The following is a 21,852-nucleotide window of genomic DNA, read 5'->3' on the forward strand; positions in this document are numbered from 1 at the left end:
TCTCTGTTTATATCGCTCTTCCCCTCCTCTTCCACTTTCCCTCGCTCGCCCCCATTCCTCAGTCCTTCTCCCTGCTCTTTGCTCTCCTTTTCCCCCAGCGTTTCTTTCCTCCGCTCTCTTCATTTCTCTCTCCCCCTCCTGTGATTTGCTGGTGGAGTAAGTCTAAGTATTTGGCTGGGCAAACTCAGGGCGAGCGTGTCTTGTTACAGCAGTCCAGGCTCTCTGATAAAGCTGTGCATTGTGAAGGATAATCCCTCAGAAACAATCAGGATTTTTATATCCTGCTCTCCGTTATTTCTGAACCCTCTCTCTCTCACACACACACACGCACGCACACGCACGCACACAGCTTGCACATAAATACAATGCGACTCAGCTCAATGGAATACCACCATTTGTTTCGACACACACGCAAATGCAATTTACAAGCGCTGGCATGCACTCGCATTAAACGAAGTCGTGAGAAAGTATGCGAAAAATTGACATCAGATCGCCCATTTGGTTAATTTTGTTTATGAGCCGCTCGCTGCGTGGCGCTCTCTGTTGTTTTGCGACAGCATCCAATACAGGCTCACCTCACGCTGAGTGACATGGCAGATAGTTACGGGGGACACGGATTTGTAAATGGGGAGCTGCTGAAGTGCTGTAAAATGTCAGTTAAGTCTGTGTGTCTATCAGTGTCATGTTTTGTTAGGGCGGCTCTTGTGTAGCTGTTCACACTTGGCTGATCCCTATTGTTAAATAAACAAAGCCTTGTGTTTGGTTGTGCTGTGGATCACTGAGGCACTCACCTGAAAAAAAAAAAAAAAAAAAGGAAAAAAAAAAGTGGAGAGTGGGGAATAGAGGGAATGAGGGCCGCAGCTCATGGTGAAAATAAAAAAAAGGATTTAAAAGTTCCCCATTTAAGCCAGTTTAATGCAAAACCATTTTAGCAGCAGCAGTCGCTTTGAGATGTAATGGCAGGAGAAGCACAGGTGAAATTAATACCATTAACACGGGATGTGTGTTCGTTTGGAAAGACGCGGTGCCTTCACGGGGCGCCGCTAAAGAGTGCAGCTGCATTAAGGTTATTGGTTCCACCTGTGATTTTCCAAGTGAAAATATCAGCAGTGCAAAAAGTCTGTTTTATAGACCATTTTCCCTCTAATTCGGCGGTTTTGATGCTCTGACTGACTGCTCACAGTAATGACATTTATCCCAGCAGTGTCCATTAGAGCAGCTGATTTGCATCGTTGACTGCATTACTTCGTCCTCATCCTTTTTAATTATTGTCCTCATTCCGGCTTTTCAGCGTTGAGACGTATACCTCTGAAGATTCAGGAATGGGATCGTCTTCCTGTCATGGCCGTCATTTCTCATCCGCTGACAAGTTTTTCTTTCACTGGCTTTTCCGCCGCTCTCATCGTCTGTTCCCGAAACCAGAGCGAAGGAGAGTAATTACAGGACAGAGTCAGACGGCAGAGCTGTAACTGTCAGCTCGACTTTCGTCTATTACACCCAAATGACTGTGAGCGCAAGCTGTAAGAGCCGCTGTGGCCCACAGTGGAGCAGTGGTTAGCACTTTAGCCTCACGGTGAGAGCATCCCTGGTTCAAGTCTTGACTCATGGGTGTTTCTGGGTCGACTTTCTCTACTCTGCTTTCCAGAAACATTCATTTGAGGTCAATTTATGTCTCTAAATAGTATGTTGTGAATATGAGAGTGCCTCTGTCTTTCAGTCTTTGCTTCGTGATGGACTGGCGATCTTTAAACGATGCACCGGCGTTTCATGGTTGGCAGAAACCGCTATACTGCAGATGGATGGATATATGTTATGTCTCATCAGTTTACCAGCGACTTAAAAAAAAAAAAAGAAAAGATTTAGTGAGAGATGCTAACAGACACAATGTGTTGGGCAGCAAATCAGATTATGAGCTATTACAGTCATTAAACATATCTGATATACTGTGCTCAGTGTGTGATATCTCCTACCGATCATATACAAGCCTTCCTTGGCAAGTGATGTCAGTGGATCAGTTCTACACACACACACACACACACACACACACACACACACACACACACACACACACACACACACACACACACACAGGGATCAGCTCATTCTTAACCAGAATTCAGAGGAATATTGTGCTGCCGCTGTGAGCATGCTCTTTAAGCTACTGGCACTAAGCTATCATTGCATTTACATAAGCACAGATAAAAGGACACAAACACGAGAAGAAAGAAGCACACACTGTACCGGACACGTTCGTTTCCTCCGATGCACTGCAGCGTTTAGCCACCCAGCACCTTGGCTTTATAATTTCCACACCAACTGTTCCCACCATACTAATTTATAGATAATAAAATTCCACCTTCAGTGCTCTCTTGTTTTATAAACAGCCTTGGCCAAACAAAGCTTTTGAAATACTGTTCAATAATTTCTATACGGTGCACAGAGGGACGAGATGATTTATGTGGGAAAGCGCAGCAGTAGGTTCAATATGTCAGGTTATGATGGCGTGCTGAGGAAAATGAGTGATTCATGAACCTGAGCCGCTATAGAGGAGTGGAATGCCCCGAGTATTCCAATAAAATAAGCACATCCGAACACAACCAGAGGAAAACACACTACAATACACAAACACTGGGCAAGGTGGCATTGAACGCTGGCCTCCATGTTTTGTACACACTGCTAATGACAGCTGAAGCTCCGAGTGTGAGATCAGTTCCTCAGACAACGATCATGAGCAGAGAAATCAGCTGTGAGCTTAAGTTTAAAGAATAAATGGGTTGTTTTTATTATTTCCCCCCCCCCAGTGTATCAACATTGACTGAGTGTCATGTCAATGTTATATTACCACCACATGTGAGTGTGTGCGTTGCACGAGGCTTAGCTTGTTGACCTTGGAACTTAAGATGCTCCTCCCAGCTCTTCGCTGCAGTCGTCACTGACACCTCCAGGCCAGGACTATTGTTTTTATTCCCATGATCCTGTTTTTGCATTCCGGTCTGCTTTCGGCAGTCTTGTGAGTTACAGAAAAACACACACACACACACACACACACACACACACACACAACCGTAACCACACACAAGCCAGCAACTTACAGCAACCCTTCAGACTTTCCCTGAAGTCAGCTGTAAATACTTGCCTTCCACTAACTTGACACTAACTTTTCACTTAATCTTAATTTCCCCCTGATCCAACCTTGAAGCGTGTCTTTGTGCTTCCCTAATGGCAACACGCCCCCACTGTGGCTGTGTAAACTGATTTAAATTCCTATGACAGTAAATATAAATCCAGACACACTCTGGCACATTTCCATGCATTATGCACGACTGACATTGACTTTAAAATCAGCCTGAACAACTTTAATGTGTCTAATTTCAAATGTACTTTCACGTGAAATAATAACACAAAAAGGCAATTTTTTTTTTCTTGAGCAGACCTTTGGTCTCCACACGTGCACTAAATACCTGTCGCTCTCCAGACAGCACTGTATAAACAACATGTTTTGGTATCTGGTCCAACGCGTCTCGTCTCTCTCAGATAAGTTTGCATCGCTGCAGAATGTCGTGTTAAAATCCAACTTGCATGTTATCGTCCTGACTCAGATCGTGGAGGTTTTATATGAACAGCTGAGTGTGTTTCCTCGTGGTTTTCTTTATTGTGACACTGAGACAGTAACAGGTGGATAACAAATAGCCTTTTCCATTTTGTTGAACTGTCCTCACACTCCCTTACCTTTACACAGACAATGAAATGGGTGTATGTTACACATCATATAGTAATTTATCTCTGCAGGAACTGCTCAGGCGTGGGCAGTATAATATGCAAGCTTAGTTCACAACAAGGTTTTCTTGTTTGTTTCTCTGTATTAGAAAACAGACATTTTTGCAACTTAGCCTTTACACACTTGGAACATGCAATAAAATGTTTTAGTTTTGTTTCCTGTAAACATATCAGGACATAAAGGCAAATGCCAGGGTGTTTTTGATAGGAGCTTTAATAATATGCAGAGCAGTGCGGCTGCAGGAGTGGGCCTGAACTAGAGCATACTAAAGAGTCCATTAATCCTTTTTAATTCTATTAAGAATTGGTCTATAGCTGGATAAGAGGCCCGAGAGTTCCAGAGACTAAGTCTGTAATACCTTGGAGATGTGGAGCGAAAAAGCTCTCACTTAACTGAAGGAGAGAGAAAAAAAAAATCATAATTTCTTCTGCTTTTTCAAACAGAATCGATTCCCAGCCTTAAACAGTTTTTACTTTGCAGCATACCAACATAAATTGAATCACAGAACGGCCATGAGAGTGTTTTGTTTTAATTACAAGAACTATGAACTGGCTGACCTCACTTCAACCAAAAAGGGAGATTTATAAAAGTAATTCAGACGTTCTGCATATTTCTTCATCTCATTATCATCAGGTGAAAAACATGTTTCCTCACACACACACATATACACACACACAGATATGCAGGTGAGCTACGTGCCTTCTGCCACGCGCCCGTGCGATTTGAATCTGCATGAGCATCTGCTCAGCTATTTTTACTAATGTCCATGAAATCAGATTCTCACAAAGGAATTTTCCAAAGAATGAGGAGCGGGAGACGAATGGCTTTAATTTTCTTTGGCAGTGAAGCATAAAGACGTCGACGGCTCTCACCTGGCGAGATAAGATTTCGAATTACTCCCCCCCCCTCCCTCCGTCCCTCCCCTCCGAACCCTCTTCTAAATGACCACAGTGGTGGCTACTGTTCTACTGTGTGCACAATCACCGCCGTGTAAATAGTGAGGCCCTCCTGACTGGACCTCGGTAATCTGAACACAGAGAATCTGCCTCTGCTTGTTGACTTCCATTTATTTTCCACTGCGGGCCAAAGGGTTAGTCTGGAGTGCGCCAGTCACAGTGTAAACGAGATGTCATGTTTGACAGGGTGTGTAAGCTCGGCTCGGCTCGGTCACACACACCTAAACAGAAGACAATAACAAGTTGTGAGGTTGACACAGGGAGCCGCTCAAGAACCCGCCGCCAAAGGCCCCGGCATATACATGCATCGCTCGGGAATGAAATGCGGCTCCTTAGTTACAGTATTATGAAACAAAACAGGCCTGAAAACCATGATCGCATTCTTTCCCACCCCGACACCCCACACCCATCACCCTCACTCTCCCCGATCGCCAACCCCATCTGTTCTGCCAACTGCTCTATTACACTTTCCCCTTATTACTGGAGCACATTTTCTGCTCGTCCCCTTACCTTACAGCCATTACTGAGGCTGCCCTTCTTTCTCTCTTTTGCCCTCCCTGTCTGAACCGGGCTGCTTTTTATTCTCCCCTTTAAGCCTGGGAGTCGGCTGGAGAGAGAGAGAGAGAGCAAGAGAGAGAGAGAGAGAGAGAGAAGTAAATGAAAGAAAATGCCTTTGACGCCACAACCTGTATCTGGCTAAGCATCTCCATGGTAGCATGACCCCCTGAAACAGTCTATCACGCTCCAATGCACTTGAAAAGAACCGAGTGCAGAGAAGGGGCAGAGCGAGGAAGAGTATGAAGGGGAGAGAGAGCGAGAGAGAGAGAGAGAGAGAGATGAAGGAAACTGGGAGTGCACTAGAGGGTAAGTATCCAAATATAATACACGGTTAAATCACTTATTTCAACATTTATGTTTTGTTTTAGCCTAAATGTTCTTGCCTCCTTGCAGTCTGTGCTGAAATAAATAAATAGATAAATGGCTAACTTGTGGGTGGACAGAGATAATTAAATATTGTGAGTGTGTGTGTGTGTGTAAAGACATGACTTTTCAGCCGACTGACAGTAAAAATAATGGAGAACAGAAGAGGTTAAAAACATTCAACATTCATTTTAATGGTTTGGTTTTTTTTTTTTTTTTTTTTTTGAGTACAGTGGTTATTTATTTATTTATTTTTTTTGCCAATGTGGCATTCACAGACAGAACGAACAAATAACAATAACTTGGGAACACAAAAAAATATAGCTTTCTGATCATATCTGTGGCTCAGTCTAGTAGTTACACAACAGGTACACGAAATAACCCCCTGCACCTGGTCGACAGACGTAAATACAAACACACATGTAAAAACTGTCCAAAACTTGAACTAATACTCTTGAAGTTCTGTGTGGTTTATAAAATGTCATCGCTATTTACATTCAGTTTGAATAATTATTGATTCAAAAAAAAAAGAAAAGAAAAAAAAAAGGGTATGAGCTTGACAATAACAAAAAATAAACACTGATTATTCAAATTTGTGATAAAATATATAATAGTGACTATAATTAGAAGGTTCTGTTATCTATGTTCAAGTGCTATTAATTGAGTTGTGCAGGAGGGCCGCCGGGGTCACAGCCCCACAGCTCCTGTCAAGAGTGGCATAAATCAAGGTGCAGCTCAGAGATTGGAGTCCAGGGGCAAAAGTCAGAGGTTACAAAATTCAGTCAGGCCTCCAGCTCTGAGACACAGTCAAAGTGGTTAGTACAGAAAAGTGGCAGTAAAGGTTAAGCGACCTGCTCAGAGTTCTTCCCCTCGCTGCCTCGGTTAATCGGGACAGAAGTACAAGATTGTATAACGGCACAAATACTGCTTCTCTTCGCTTACATACAGGTTATAGTTTAGTCATGGTGATGAGGGCGGTCTGGTTAGGTAAAGAAAGTCGGGACTGGATGCCAGTTCTCGTTCCTCATCACTGCCGGTCGTGTCACTTTGTGACCGGAGCGGCACTCGCCGAGGTCGGATGGTCTCAGTTCACAGCTGCTGGGTGGGTGATGTTTTCCAGGCTTCGCGGAGGATCGAAAACAAAGGGGAGGCTGGCCTGTTCACGTCTGTTACACAAGACGAAAGAGTGGCCAGCTCCGCTTTGAAAGAGAACAGAATTCACACACCGAAGGCCTCCGTCTCAAAGGAAACAAGTTCAAACTGGCAACTTTCAATGTTAGCAGCTTCTAAAAATCCTCTTGAAAAATATACTTTAATTTTTTTTTTTATATACATATATAAAAAATATCTGTACTACTATGCAGTTCTTTCACTGGACGGGTTTGACTTTTAGTCAATTGTGCTTTACAATGTATTTCACGTGTGTGTGAGTGTGTGAATGTGTCAGATGAATGCGATTGTGTGTGTGTGTGTGTGTGTGTGTGTGTGTGTGTGTGTGTGTGTGTGTGTGTGTGTGTGTGTGTGTGTGTGTGTGTGTGTGTGTGCATCATCACGCCCGTACGTGTAGTGTGTATTAGATCGTACTCGTTCACCGTATCCTTCTCTTCATGTGGTTCCCTTTCTTTAAACTACGGTTTCCCTCCTGTCGCCGCTCCTCGCCTGTGCTGTTTGCTGTTTGCGCCTGTATTTCTACAGTCCGTTTTCCTGATTCCTGAAGCACCTGCTAACACACAGTCTGCTGGCTGGACAGTGGGCTCTCCAGGGACATGCTGGTGGGAGACAGGTCTGGACGGGTGCAGGGCTTAAACATGGAGGAGATGTAGAAGGCCTGGAGGCACAGATGGGGGGTGGGGGGAGAAAAAAAAACACATTAGGAAAGATACACAGACCACACATGCTGTCAATCATTTGCTGTTTATAACCACATGGATAAGTCACGGTGAGGAAACGGCGAGGGAGTGTATTGTTTGAGATAAGTCAGTCATTAAAGGGAAGAGAGAAACAAATTCCATAACGACAAAGATTAACTCATTACTGTTTAGACTCTCAACGTACCACCCAGTATGCGGTCAGCCCTCCCTGGATGAAGCCCGTCAGGACGTCAGTGGGGTGGTGGCGGTAGTCCGAGATGCGGCTCAGGCCGGTGTAGATGGCGATCATCACCAGGAGGAACTGTATTAATGGACGCAGTAGCCGAGCTCCTCGCCACGACAAGCGTGCCTGCAGGTAGAACTGCACACAGAGAAGATAAATATTGGTATTGTATTCAATACATAAAGAGAGCAATTGCGTGATAGTGTGTGTGTTTTTTTCTCACAATCGTAAAGCAGTAATCGTGTCTAATGACTTCACATGTTCTATAAACACAGTAAGTCATGAACATCCATTCAACCCGCCGCCCAGAGGGGAAAGAGAAGCAAGGCATGATTTCATTAACACATTCTCGACCGCGTTTCCTCCTTTTGTTCATCCTCATCCCCTGCATGAGCGCCACGGCTCAGAATGGATGTTTGTGTCGGGGAGGAACGGGGTCACGGGGCGAGCGTGATGCAGATGCGGGGCTGGCTTCATGAAGTGGCTGGAAGTCTGTCTGGGCCCGTCAGCCACCGAAGAGCATGTGGCCTGCATTCCTGCGGTGAAGCGGACCCTCGCCACGTCCTTCCCGCCCTCTCCGCTCCCGAATGGGAGCAGGTGTCGCTCTTCCTGCCTCGCGCGCGAGCAGCTGGCCGGAGTGGAGGCGGCATGTAGCTACAGGCTTGACACATTCTCTACAGGTTTTCTGCAGTCTATTGAAACTCCAGCCGGCAGCAAACCGCCATGCGCGGCTGTGTTTTTGTGCTTTGAAGAGTGTGTGTGTGTGTGTGTGTGCGTGTGTGTGTGTGTGTGTGTGAGTGAGTGTGTAGAAACAATGGTATAAAAAAGGGGATAGAAACTCGCTGTAACAAACAGAAACGTTCTTGTTTTTCCTCTAACCACTTCTTTCTTTTATGTTCTCCACTTTTTTATTCTGTTTCATTCAGTTCGCCGTCCTCACCGGTGTCTTTCTTCTGATGCTGAGAAAGGAGCTTTTCATTTGGACATCTATAGTGCACGAGTGCAAACTGAAGGAGAGGTTCTCAGTTTCTTCTCTTCTCTCTGCAAATTTTTAAAAGGTCTACTTCCGTTTTACTATTTATGATGTAGCTAGTTAAAATAATTTACCTGTTTAATTGGGGATTCGTGATTGTGAACACGGGGAATGTGAACTTTTCATCGTGGAAAATGTTCTTTTGTCTCCTTTAAACTGTCATTTCTCTCTCACAGTGTACCCCTGACTGCTGGGCACTGCGGTGTGGGAGAAAGATGAAGAGTTGGGGGGGAGGGTGGAGGGGTAGAGGGTGTCTATTGCTGAAAGAAGCCTGTCGATCTCTCAGCGGGCATATTCAGCCCTCCACCCCCTCCTCTAAATGAGACCCACAACAAGGCCTCCTCTGTCTGTGGAGTCTCTTCATCTATTCATGTTCCCTGTGGAAAACATTCTGCCTCATTCTCTAACCCCCCCTCAGCCCCCCTCCTCGCTGCTCGCTGTCTCACCAGCTCTTTCACTCGGAAGCAGGATGCCTGGAGAGAGCCGCCGCCGCGCTCAAAGATTTCCTCCCTCATGATCAGGAAGCATGAATTTGTTTAACAGCACATGTCTTGGTATGTGCTAGCGCATGTTTAATTAGGCTGGTTAATGGCTGCAGGCACTGGTTTTGGCCTCTGGGGATTTGTGTTGTCTTTAATAACGAAAAAGAAAGTTAGAGCTGAAATATTCCCCCAACTGTGTAAACACGGTGCCAAATACTGTAATTACACAACATGAGATCAGGTGAGAGTGAAGGTCACACTCTCAGAGAGAGAGTGTGTGTATGTGTTTCCATAGCAGAGGTGACTTACTGCCAGATAGAGCATGGTGTACATGGCGAAGGAAGCGTGGCCCGAGAAAAACGACTTCCTGAAAGACGAGAGCAAAAGAAGAGGATGAGGTATACACATTAACCATGCGAGTGAAGCCAGAGTGTGCTCCACCCTCAGTGAACAATTAATTTCTGGAGGATGAAAAAAACACGTGGCGCCTAAAACACACACACCTTGCCTCTTCCACCATCTTTGCTTTGGGCTGCCTGCAGGGGGCCTCCGGCACGTAGCTGCCGGGAGTGCAGTTAATGGACGCATAGGTGATGTTACACACCGCCAGAAAGTTGGGTCGGAGGCGGCCCACGCTCAGCTTGGCCATGTTGGTGAGGGACTGGCCCACGCAGCAGCCGAACAGGAAGCTCCCCAGCTCCTTGTACAGACACGACACGTAACGGTTTCGGACGAAGGCCCGCGAGTGCACCCCCCGGAAGCGCACGCGGTAGCATTCGCCCAGCGCGATCTGAGGAGGGAACGAGACAACTGGAACTGGTTAGTCACATCCCACGGCTGCACAAATATTAGTGCAGCGAAAGTAAGTGGAGTCGTTTTCGACCCACACTGAGCACTGTATGAACACTTACTGTTAGTCCCGTGATGATGATGCCGCCAGCGATCAGCAGGCTGTCCGGGATGGCCTCTCTCTCCACGTAGGGGTAGGTGATGCTGGAGTCGCCACAGAAAAAGCCTCGTCTGTACGGAGTCACCGCCTTCAACTCGCAGGCAAAAAATGGGATGGAGGCTGATGAAATGTGGGAGAAGATAAAAAGAAAGAAGAAAAAAAGATCGCTCGGTTAATGTCTGTGTAATATGGAAGAAGGTGGACGGGGACCAAAAACATCAAGATGCGAAGATAATTGGCATATTCACTCCACACAAAGGCGGCTTTGTCCCGGCTATCGGGAGAATGGCATGACATGTAACATAATCGGTGGGGGCTGCATTTATGTATTTTAATCATTTGGTGACATGATTCCTGGGAATCAAGCATTCCAGACATAGCTGCCTCCACCAGAGGATCAGGGGAGAGGTGAAGGGCCGGCACAAAGCAGAAAATCATGATGCATAGGAGCACAACACAGAGAAAGTTAACATACTGAAAGACAACACTGAAGAGCTGTGTAATAGAGACAGAAGTCTAACAATGGCATGTTGTCCCGGTGAAAAGTCAACAGCTTCATATACAATGTACAAAGAAAAATACAAAGTGATCTTTCAGGTCTTAAGTTTTCCAAGTACAAAGATGTATGAAGTATAATGTTGCATTCTGGCACATTCTACTTTCATACACACGCTATGTCTCTGACTTTTTTCTACTGTCGCAGGAACTCTCAGATGAGCTGCAGTTGTTGCTTTGGTCAAACGTGAATCAGTACAATTTGTGCGCTAACATTCGTACGACACTGCAGTTCCTGGCCGCTTGCTAATTATAGGGGACCTTCAACAGGTGAGAGGAGACGAGGCCTGGCCAGCTTCAGCAAACAAACCTCGCAGTTTGGAGGGGAAAGTTCACGGGTGAAAACTTGTGCAACATTTTAATTACAAGAGGGGAAGCAAGGTCTGTACCCCCCCCCTCCCCATGTGAGGGCTGAGCTCCACAGCTTCTTATCCCGCTTTGTGCTTCAAACTAATAACTAATAACCTCTTTTAGGACTTGCCCAGCATGGTCTATTTCTCTGTCCCTTATCCCATGTCCCCTTGTCACCCCGTGGAATGCAGTGAGAACATGGGACTAATCATTAACCTCTGTGCCGCTCCCTGTCATCCCGGGCCTGCTGGTTGGCTGGAACAAACCCAGGCCCAAACACTGCTCCTGCCAGGGAATCGCTCAGCCTACGTGACAGAGCTGTGCACAGGATACACGTTTAAAATCAGGCCAAGAGGACTGACACAACAATATACACTCAGACACACAGACAATGGCCTGAAAACCATTCTTTAGCCATGTGTATTTTTGACTGAAGGTAAGACACAAAGATAATTAGTCTCCGCCGCGGTTTCCCCACATTGGCCACACTGTTTGAAGTTTGCGTATTGCCCCATTTTTTAAACAAAGTGTCTTAAGAAATACAGTCACACATACAAAAGCCATGAAAATATGCCCAAGATATAATCTGACATGGCCAACCAATGTGTGTGAAAGAGATTTAAACTGTAGGCAGAAGTGTGTGTGTCAAGATGACCTATCAGAGAGACAAAACAATGGTGGAAACCGGCTGCACTCCATACGCTTCGGTAGATGTTAAGGAAGCCAAGAGGAGGGAAACACGCCGAAGACAGATAGCAGAGGCTGTGACGCCAACAGAGAAGGCGGGAGAGATAGGAAACACCTCTCATCTGACCCCGATCTCTCGCTCGATGCAATCCAGTTGCCACGTCGACAAGGCGCTCATCTCACACACGCCCTCGCTCACCTCAGCCTCACACGTAATGAATCACATCTGCATACAGGTGATGTACACACACGCTGTGTGTATTCGAGAATTAGCAATTAAGGTGAATGTGTCCATTCATGTTTTAATTTGACGCTCTAGCCTTTAGCCTTTAGTACGGCGGAGCTAGACATTCTGTTACAACAGCACAATGAGTTTATTGGCTATTTGATGATAATGTAAGCCTCTATCTGGCCGCTCCCTTTAACAGAGGTCACCACAGCTAAACATTTCAATTTACAGAGTAGACTTGATCAGTTTTTTTGCCATATCACCTTCATGCAACAAGGATTTGAATATAAGAACCCCACACTGAAAGTCAACACGTAATATAATATGTATAAGATATAAATAATATATAAGATCATTGATAATTTTGAGTTTAGTCCTTTGCTGGACATTATGTTTCCCTTACTGAAAGTGAGTTTGTTCAATCGGCACGTCCAAAAAGCTTGTCTGGTCATGATTATTTTTTATTTCCTCAGTCCAAACATTTATATCTGAGTGTACCATGTGAAGACTTGCAGTCTTGTGATCTGGTTCTTCCCTGGCTCTCATTCAGAAGGGACTTTTCACTTAGTCATGATACACTGTATTGCACAAACTGCTTTAGATGACCCCCCCTCCCCCCTAAAAAAACAAACGTGTGACGCAATTTGAAGAGTTTTCTGAGTTTTCACACTGAGTCATGATGAATTTGCTCTTTCAAACACATGTTTTTGATCATTTATTGATGTTGATGAGATCCTGGTATCAAATACACAAATCGAATGTTTCAGCTGTAATGCGATAAGTTTTGTGGTAAAAAGAGGCTCCATGTGAAGCTTTTCAGTCCACATCATCCATTAACAGCTTCTATACATCCCTGGCTTCCACAATATGGCCTGCCCTCTCCCAGTAATCTATATCGTGCTGCATTGACAGACAGATAATGGATAGTGTCTCCATTAAGGTCCAAACAAGCTGCAGTTGCAGCCGGAACATGGATTTCTAAAGGGATCAATTTTCAATACATATATATGGTCTAATGGGACCTATAAAGTACTGAACGAGATGGAGGTGCATTTTATGATCTGCTGCCTGCTGATACTGATGGTTTATGTTGTCCCATTTTAGTGTTACATCCATGTATAGACTTGCCACCAATATGCCGGGAAAAGCGGTCAGCGTGCTGCAGCATGGCTGGCTGCCAAGCTTTAATAACATAATCACACAACATTTACCTCAGGTGGACTTGTGTTGCAAAATGTCGGAGCAGCACAAAACTGTGGGAGGGTGAGCGTCTAAAGTTTAAATAACAGCACAATCCTATAGAAACCGCCAGCTCTTGTGTCACGGTCAACCTCCACACTTAGCAATTACATTGAAAACAGCTCTCACAACAAGACACAAAAAAACACTCAGGAGACTCTCACATCATCTGTCAGGCAGCTGTGAGCAAACCTCTGCACCTGGCCAAGGCATGCTCAAAAGAGAGCCAGAGCAGGAAGGCCTGCGAGGGGATCCAGGAGGAGGCAGAGGAGTGGGTCGGCTCACACAGCCGGTCCAAAAAGTGCTGCTTACTGGGCCAAACATTCAAAGCAGGAATGCTTTCAAATAGTCAAAAGGGACAGAAAGACAAAGAGAGAGCAAGAGAGAGAGAAGGAGAAGGAGAAGGAGGAGAAGAGGGGATATGTGCCTCACTCTGAGAAACTCTTCTGGTTCTAATTTACACATCTATGACCACAGCCCAGAATGAGCTCACTGTGAGAGGAGAACAACAACTAACGCAAGAAAGAAGAAAAAAAAACATAAAAAGAGAGCAAGAGAGAGAGTGTGTGTGCGCTAGTTAAAAGAAAAGTGAAAATAAAAGACGGCAAATAGTCGCTATTCATCAAAACGCTTTAAGGTCATATTGCCCAATAGCTTTTAATCAATACAGTGTCAGAAGAAAAACTGGGTTAAAAGTGCCCTGGCCAGGAGGATAGAAAATTGACAAATGGCGGCGAGGCCAGTATTACTGGGGTGAGAGAGAGAGAACTGGAAGGATGGAGCCAGGAGAGATGCACCAAGGATTTCTCCACGAAGAACAGCAGACGGAGGCGATTAGTGGTGGTTCTGGAATGTGAGGGTCAGAGATCTGGGCTCTGCTGGGACCCGCTCTGTAAACACGACCCCGCCCCAACCAGCAGAATACCCCCCAACACACATAGGGACTCAGCACACTCACATGCACATAAAAAACCACACTTGGATGCAAACAAACCAAAGCCACAGCCACATAGACTAACAGACAACCAAACAAACCACAAAAAAAAAAAAAAAAAAAAAAAAAAAAAAAAACTGCACCTGGAAAAAAAATTAACCAAGCAAATAAACCATGCTGGAGTCAGTAAGCCATGAATAATCAAACAATCCAAAACACATGCATCAAGACAAACAGATCACTTCCGTTCACTGACCAGCATTACCTCCTCTGATGGCGCTGCTGTTGACAAACAGAGAGGTCAACCTCATAGATCAGAATGACACAGCCTAAAGCTGTTTCTAAGCCGCGGTAACGATCAGCTGCTTCATAGCACCCGATATTAATTGACGATACAGACCTCGTTCCACATTTGCCCTTTGTTAGAACTGGAGGACAGTCGGTTAGTGACTTGTCATCCCGGGTCCATCTGGCCCGCAGTTTAACGCTGGCCAGTTGTCGGGTATACAGCGCTTTTCATGGGTGGTCTGCCTTCACGGGGCCCCCGCAGCATCTCGCCAATGCTAAAGTTTCCCAACTCAATTTTAAGCTGCTTGTTTACCTTTAAATCACCTTCTGAAAAGCTCGGGCACTGTTGGCGTAATTTGAAGTCATGCAGGCACGGTAATCCCTTGTAACGACGTTATAGGGAGACGCACAAAAGTCCGCCCAGCATGCTCATAAACAGCGTCAGCAGCTGAACTGGGTGGGCTTGAGCAAAAATTTGTGCAATAAAAATGTTCACTCCACAAAGCCGGCGTCTCTGTAAGCTTGTCTTGATTTGCTATTTGATCTAATCCCTCTCCAATGTGCGTCAGGTACTCAAACAGCAGCACCAAGAATTTTCTGTGTTGCAAAAATCTGCCTCAAGACTTCAGAAACTTTCAGAGAGCGCATGTGACAAAAGCTTAAGCACACACACATACACACACACATACACAGACTGGCAGTCAGATACAAACGCTGTTATGCTGGAGCAAAAGTAATATACAAACACAGTTGAACTCATTCGTGTTCAGGGCGTGATTCAGATTGGAAACATTAAACTGCAAGAAACATTAATAATATACAGCCTATTCTGCTTAGTGTAGAAATTCCTGTTCTTCCTTGGTGGTCCAATCCAGGTAACGAGGAAGAGCACTGGCCCGCTGCACTTGTACACACCTATCTCTTTCTCCATAATTAGCTGGATTGTTCTGAGGGACTCTTGTGTTTTGTCTGCCCTGATGGCATCCAAGAACAAAGGGGTACCGAGGAGCCGTCTTGGCTCTTTGTTAATCATCCTCTACCATCAGCATCTGTTCCAGCCGGACTCCACACAGTCTGTTTTAGTTTCATTTATCATCATGCGTCCCCCTCACAGATTGAGAGGGGCCGGTGAGCTGTGCTGCTCAGCTCCATCTTCTGTTCAGAATCACAAACAAATTCTGATATTTTCATTAATTTAAAATAAAAAATTTAGATGTGGCAAAATAAAACCAGCATGATTACAAAAATATCTGTAATAGAAGTGTTTATAACAACCAGTACAATGGCCTTAAAGTGGCTTTGCCATCACCTTGCGCCCAGAGGAGTTCGCTCTTGTTGCTGTTCCCCCCTGGCCAGTGGAGACATGCTTCCCACAGCTGCTTCTGTTCTCTCCACACTTCACTGACCTGCTTCCTGGAGCCCAGTTCTGGAGCTCAGGGTATGAGTGGTGAGTTTTGAAGTGGGCTGCCTGTCTGCCTGTCTACTTCAGCAGGAGCATAAAGGACCCGCCGCTGTGGTATGTACCTTGGAAACTTTAAAGCGGCTCTCTGGTGGTTTTGTGGTGTGAAGGTAAGGGCGTGCGCTCTGAGGTGAGGGCTGGCTGTCTGCGACGTGAGAACAACACGGTTACAGACTGCTGTTGAGGTATGTGCCACCAAGTGGACTCATTGCGGTCGTGATGTATGTGTGGAAAGAGTTGAGGGCTGCAGGGCTGATTTGTCAGTGTCTTGGTTTGCAGGGGGACGAGCAGCTGGAGCAACTTCACAACAACTTCAGTTTGAGAGGATAAATGGCACGAAGACTCCGGCAGGTGAGGTGTGACATGATGATAAAGTGGTCAGGATGATGAATAACCGAGCAATGGAGCCAAGAGGCGCTGTCTCTGTCTCCTTATTGGGGGACAGACAGAAGAGCACAAGTCATTAGTTCTGACAGATGCAAAGACAGGACTGCAGCTTGTATTTGAAGTCAGGTACAGAGTCTGATGCTGAGTCTCATCACACCCATTCCATCTAATGAGCACTGAGGATTAGAGTGCTACACACATCTTCATTCACTCATTACAGCTAATACCTATGGACCACCCTGGGCACTTATGGAACCGTCTTCTAAGGGAAGATTGCAGCTGTCTCATTAAAAGTGCATTTGAAGCTGTTTGCTGTCTGAACCTTTCCTATGCATTTCTGAGTACTACTTCCTCACTCGGACATAAACAGACAGCTGTGTATGCGATCCCTCAGGCGCCCACGGGTCTGACCTCTGACCCCTACTGTAGCTCCTCAAACCCTGTCTCCCTCTTTCCACTCTGCTCTCACTCCCTGGGGCTGCTCACTCATTCAGGCTCTCACTTGCCCCTCAGCTTCCTGACTTGTGAGATACTGTGAGGCCTGGGATGACTCTGGCGTACTAATGGCTCACAGAAAGACGTGCAGCAAAAGTACAGTGAATAGGTCTGTGTGGTCTGTCGAAGAGCGGCAGCACCTAATGGATTCCCGAACTTCTGCACGCTGTCGAACGAGAAGCAGATACATTAATATAATAACGAGGCCGGGTGAGCAAAATCACTTCTTCCACTCGCTAATGATGTGACGGAGCCACTTTTAATGGCTCTCCATCTGTCAGCCGCGGAGTGACGCCAGTGTGTTCCATAACTTCAGATCCTGAGACGTGCAGCAAAACAGGACCGGCGAATTTGTCAACAAACAGCACGCACATGGCAGCTGTAGTAGGGAGTCTGCATTAACAGCCATAATGACTCATACGCAGACAAACATCCACACCCACACTTTTACTAAAAGGTACACGCACACAAACACACAGGCGCGTGCACACACACGTAAAAATAGACACACACACACGTAAGAGAAAATGTAATATTTCTGGGCCTGTGCAAAGCAGCATGCTGTGACGTGTTGGCCTCTCGCTGTCTCGGTAACTTGGCAGCTTTCTGTGCCACAAAAACAGAACAAAAAAATCCTCAAACATAACCCCGCCACCAGCTCAAAACACACACACACACACACCTCGCTGGGACACCATCAGTCCCAAAATAGAGCCTGTCTGAAGAAAGGTAGCGGGAAACGAGAAGGATGTATAAGTAGAGATAAGCTGGAAAGAGGGAGCGCTTTTTGAGTGGAGATCACTCAGGTAGATACGAGCCTTGTTGTCCTGGCATGCTGCTTCATGTCTAAGACAAAAAGCATTCACACAAAATGATAATCGACTGATACCAGCTTTCCCTGTCTCTCGTATCCACATATTGCTAAAGGACTGAGTGGATAAATTCATCTTCTTTTGGTTAACAGAAACATTCACATCTCTAAATGTGTTTTTAAGGCACTTATTCAAAGCACACTAACTTCTTACGCATGTCAGTCCAGAGTTAAACTGAGGCCGTTTGGTAATTGACCTCCAGAAGAAGGTCAAACCTGGAGGCAATGGCAACATTTGAGTATGAACCATATAAGCTGAAGGCGGGTTCTCAAGCACCACTTCTATTCTTTTCCCAATTACCCAACGGAGTGTCAATAAATGGCTTTATTGGGGTGATGACAGCATAAAGACCACCTGTGCAGGAGGGAAACAGCAGGGCAGGCTGGAACGGCCTGTCCCTGCATGCTTGTCAGAAACGACAAACACCCAAATCCCCCTGACCTCTGGGTAGTCGGACACTAGATCTTAGATGCAGCCACAGGGCGCTGATTTTGTCAACTCCCTTTTAGTGAAACCCCCACAGTGCTAACAGGAATGCATGTAAGCACTTAAATGGACTAAGATATTTTTATTCTGCACCTCACATGGAACTGAATGGCACAGATCTGAACCAGATTGTTGTAAAACATCTGTCTTAAGCAAGAGCAGCGCAGTCCTATGACTAAAAGAGGTGCGCAGCTATATGGTAAGAGTACTTTCCTCAGTATACCACCATTCAAAAGACAGATTAAAGGTCATTGCAATACCACAACAGACTAACTTTACATGGCCACAGTGAATGTAAAGTAAATACTTCAGACACACGGGGAGACAGAGATAATCTCAGACGTGGTGGGATTCCTCTTCAGATGATCACATAATGAGGATAGACGCTTCAGGGTGAATTCCACAGCTACAGTTGTGAATGAGCCCCTTTAAAGGATGAATAATGCTGGCGGGTCAACTGTCTAAGGGGAACTGATGATGGCATTTTAAAGGGAAAATCGGGTTAGTCAGAGATAAGAAGATTAAGTGAAAATGAAGGGCACAATTCATTCCCAATAAGTGATGACATTCACTGCCAAATGCACATGGATGAGTCAACGTCAGGCCCTGGCTGATAAGTATCGTGATGGTTGGCAGGACTGAGACCGACAGGAAGACTGATGGGAATTGATAAGTAACCTAATAGCTCGAAGCACTCCCATTCACAAGAATAGTTGTAACACTGCAATAGATTTTAAGGTGCAGCATGCCCTTGTGTCCACATGGTGTAATAAACGATTCACCTCGTGATGCATGCTGTGGATGTGAACCCAAAACGCCACACATCTGGTTGCAGATCAACTGCGTCTTTTAAACCTCTAAAATATTGTATTTTCATACTAAATTATAATATAAAAATAGAAAAGACGTAAGCTATTGGATCATTTGGTTTTCAGAACAATAGAGATTCTGAATCCTCTCAGATGTGTCCAGCTTCAAGCGGGGAACCTCTGCTTCGCTGTCGTTATCTAGTCCGAGGACAATAAAAAGTTTCAGGGCATGCGGTTTTGCGGGATAGGCGAGTGGCCTGCTAGTTTGTGCCTGAGGAGAACTGAGAAAGACCATTTCCACGCTTGTGCTGACGGGTGCCAGATTGCTGCCCACTTCCTAAATCCAGAGTAAAGCTACTCAGAAGTGTGCAGAGTTAAGTGCTAATAGCATACCTGCAGGGTTTAAGAATAGCGCGCCAATGAAACCGAGTGCCTCGCATTGCTGTTTTGTTTGCCAGCCTGCTCGTGATGCTTTAACTGCCAACATGCCTGAGACCTGTCAGTCTGCCTCGACGGGTTCTGCTTCTCTATTTGCTGCCGGTCCGAATAATCGCCTAAAGTGGTACTCCCTTCACAGTCATGTGAGATGACGACATGAAACCCATGATATTATATTTTGCTTCCATCGTCAAAACGGGTATATAGTAGCCACCAAGATGACTTCTTAAGCTTACAGAGGATTCCTGATGACTGCTAGGCTATACAGAGGTGGGAAAACTACACTCACTTGAGAAACATAAAATGTAAACTGAGTTACCTTCACTTGAATGATTGTTCTATCTCTGGAACCTGAACATTTCAAGGAGAAATTAAATTATTTTATCCCTCTTAGTTTTTGCAGTTGTGTTCTGCTTGACAGATCAACACTGGGCAAGCAGAGATCCAAGAATATGCTCATATGTGAAGCACTATGAAAGTTTTTACTGATAATGAAGCCTACAATATTACTTCTGCAAATTTAACTAATTTATTTGGTATACATTTTTTCAAGTCAGGGATTTTAAAGGTTTGAATTCCAGAATTCCTGGAGAAAACTTTTATCTCATCACTGTAAAAATTCCTGAACTTCACGGACCTAAAGAGAGAATACATAACACTAGCCATGTGACGTCTGTAGTTATTCAACTGTTATTCCTGCCAAACTGAATGATGATGCTGAATGAAAATGAAACTTGACCTGAACTATTAACATTATCTGAGCCCATGACAAACAACTTTTGTTATGACTCAGTCAAAAATATATCAAGTGAAAGGAGAACTGTTTTGGAACTCTATAAGAAAAAAAAAACTCTGTTAGATTACACAAAATTAGGTTTTGTGATTTCTGTTTGCACGTCCATCAACAGACACCAATTTGCAATAGTTTTTCACATTTTTAAACAATACCAACCAAAACAAATCAGACTAACATATTAGTTCCAAGCAAAACAACTATTACTTGACACAAGCTGCTTATTACATCCTATCAATAGGTCATTTCTAGGTATAATTATAGAAAACCAGTTTAGGCCACTCCTTTGTTGTGGTTGTGAGGGTGTCCCCTCAGTCACTGTCAACATGTTGTTTCAGATATCTTATTTCTGCTGAATGATAAACAGGCACCCTGCTGAGTTTGGTAAAATAGTTTTGAGTGATCATGCAGTGAGAGGGGTTCAGATGTCCATGCCGCACGAGGCATGTTTTCATCCCAATTCCCACGTTCTTCTCCCGGGAACTTGGGGTGGTTACCATGGGAACAGATGAATTCCCGGGACAACTCTGCTGCTGCCAACTGAGCCCCCCTCCCCTCCGCTCCCCTCCTCTCCTCTCCCACCCGCTCCTTCCTCCATCCTGAAGTTTTCAACAGTTTCCATTTGACTTTTTGGAAAATACTTTGCTGCTTCGTTAAGTTTAACAACCCCTCGTCCAATGCACTGTTTGTTTTTCCTCTCGAAAACCAACGTTCTGTCTTACAAGAAGCCAATGTTGACGTGTGAGGAGTAAATAAACAATTGAAGAACACATGTATGCAGTGATAACTTATGTATAACTCGTTACACATGAATAACAGTCTTCATTTATACTTGGGAAAAAAAAAACTGTTTCTCACCGACACAAAGGCATATTACATCCAGACCGACCAGCATCTTTCTTTTGGTGCAAAACGAGCTGTCCTCCTCGGGCTGGGTGAGAAAGTGATTCCCGGCTCCATTCTCCCTCCCCTCCCCGGCTCCTCCGCTATCAGCTAACCGCAGCTGCAGCTCCGCGTCCCGGGGCAGTGTGTTGGTGTGACTGCCGGTGGAATTGAACATCTGCATGTTTCCAGCTGAAGAAAAGTCCTCTGGAACTTGTTTGAAAGTGGCTCAGAGTAGTTTTCACTCCTCTTTCTTGTAGAAGAATAACGAAAAAAAAAATATATTCCCTTCTAAAAGTTTCAGTCCGTTCCTCGGCGCAGCAAATCCATGTCAGCTTGAAGTTTGACAGCAGCACTCCGGAGCAGATGTAACGCGTCTGTCATGAAAAGAGCCGCAGTGTGGAGGAAAACCGGAGCGAAGTGGTGAAAGGAGGTCGCGCCAGCAGGCGACTAAAACCTCAGCTCACAACAAACTTTGTGAGAGGGAGCGTTGCTGTTCGGTCTTCAAACGTCCTGAGCAGACCGAGATTCACATGTCACTAATCATTAATGAGATGCGGAAGTCTGGCGCGCGGAACTTCAAAATAAAGCACGTCACCCTCAGACGTCGCTCTCATAGACACGCACACGGATGGTGATGCATTTATTGTGAAATAAATATTTTATACTACTTCCGGTATTGTTTGACTGAGCTGCTTCTGTGCTGTAAAAAAATAGTACAAATCGATTTTAATC

General features: G+C 45.1%; 1 protein-coding gene across 1 annotated transcript; it reads right to left on the reverse strand.

Annotated features, from left to right (window-relative positions):
* Nucleotides 1-5,853: 5,853 nt before the first annotated feature.
* On the reverse strand, nucleotides 5,854-21,639 carry ppap2d (phosphatidic acid phosphatase type 2D). Its single transcript, XM_030090530.1, has 6 exons — nucleotides 21,094-21,639; nucleotides 10,176-10,333; nucleotides 9,768-10,054; nucleotides 9,574-9,631; nucleotides 7,711-7,887; nucleotides 5,854-7,483 (listed from the first exon to the last, which is right to left on the reverse strand). The coding sequence occupies exons 1-6, from the start codon at nucleotides 21,299-21,301 to the stop codon at nucleotides 7,379-7,381; spliced, it is 993 nt and encodes a 330-aa protein (XP_029946390.1). The 5' UTR covers nucleotides 21,302-21,639; the 3' UTR covers nucleotides 5,854-7,378.
* Between the last annotated feature and the right edge of the window lie 213 nt (nucleotides 21,640-21,852).

This window comes from Salarias fasciatus, chromosome 4 (assembly GCF_902148845.1).
Source record: "Salarias fasciatus chromosome 4, fSalaFa1.1, whole genome shotgun sequence".
NCBI classification, from domain to species: domain Eukaryota; kingdom Metazoa; phylum Chordata; class Actinopteri; order Blenniiformes; family Blenniidae; genus Salarias; species Salarias fasciatus.

Coding starts and splice junctions, on each gene's coding strand:
- ppap2d (XM_030090530.1), bottom strand. CDS start 21,301: ATGCAGATGTTCAATTCCACCGGCAGTCACACCAACACACTGCCCCGG. Junction 10,055..10,175: donor TCATCATCACGGGACTAACA/GTAAGTGTTCAT, acceptor TTCCCTCCTCAG/ATCGCGCTGGGCGAATGCTA. Junction 9,632..9,767: donor AAGATGGTGGAAGAGGCAAG/GTGTGTGTGTTT, acceptor CTCGTCTTTCAG/GAAGTCGTTTTTCTCGGGCC.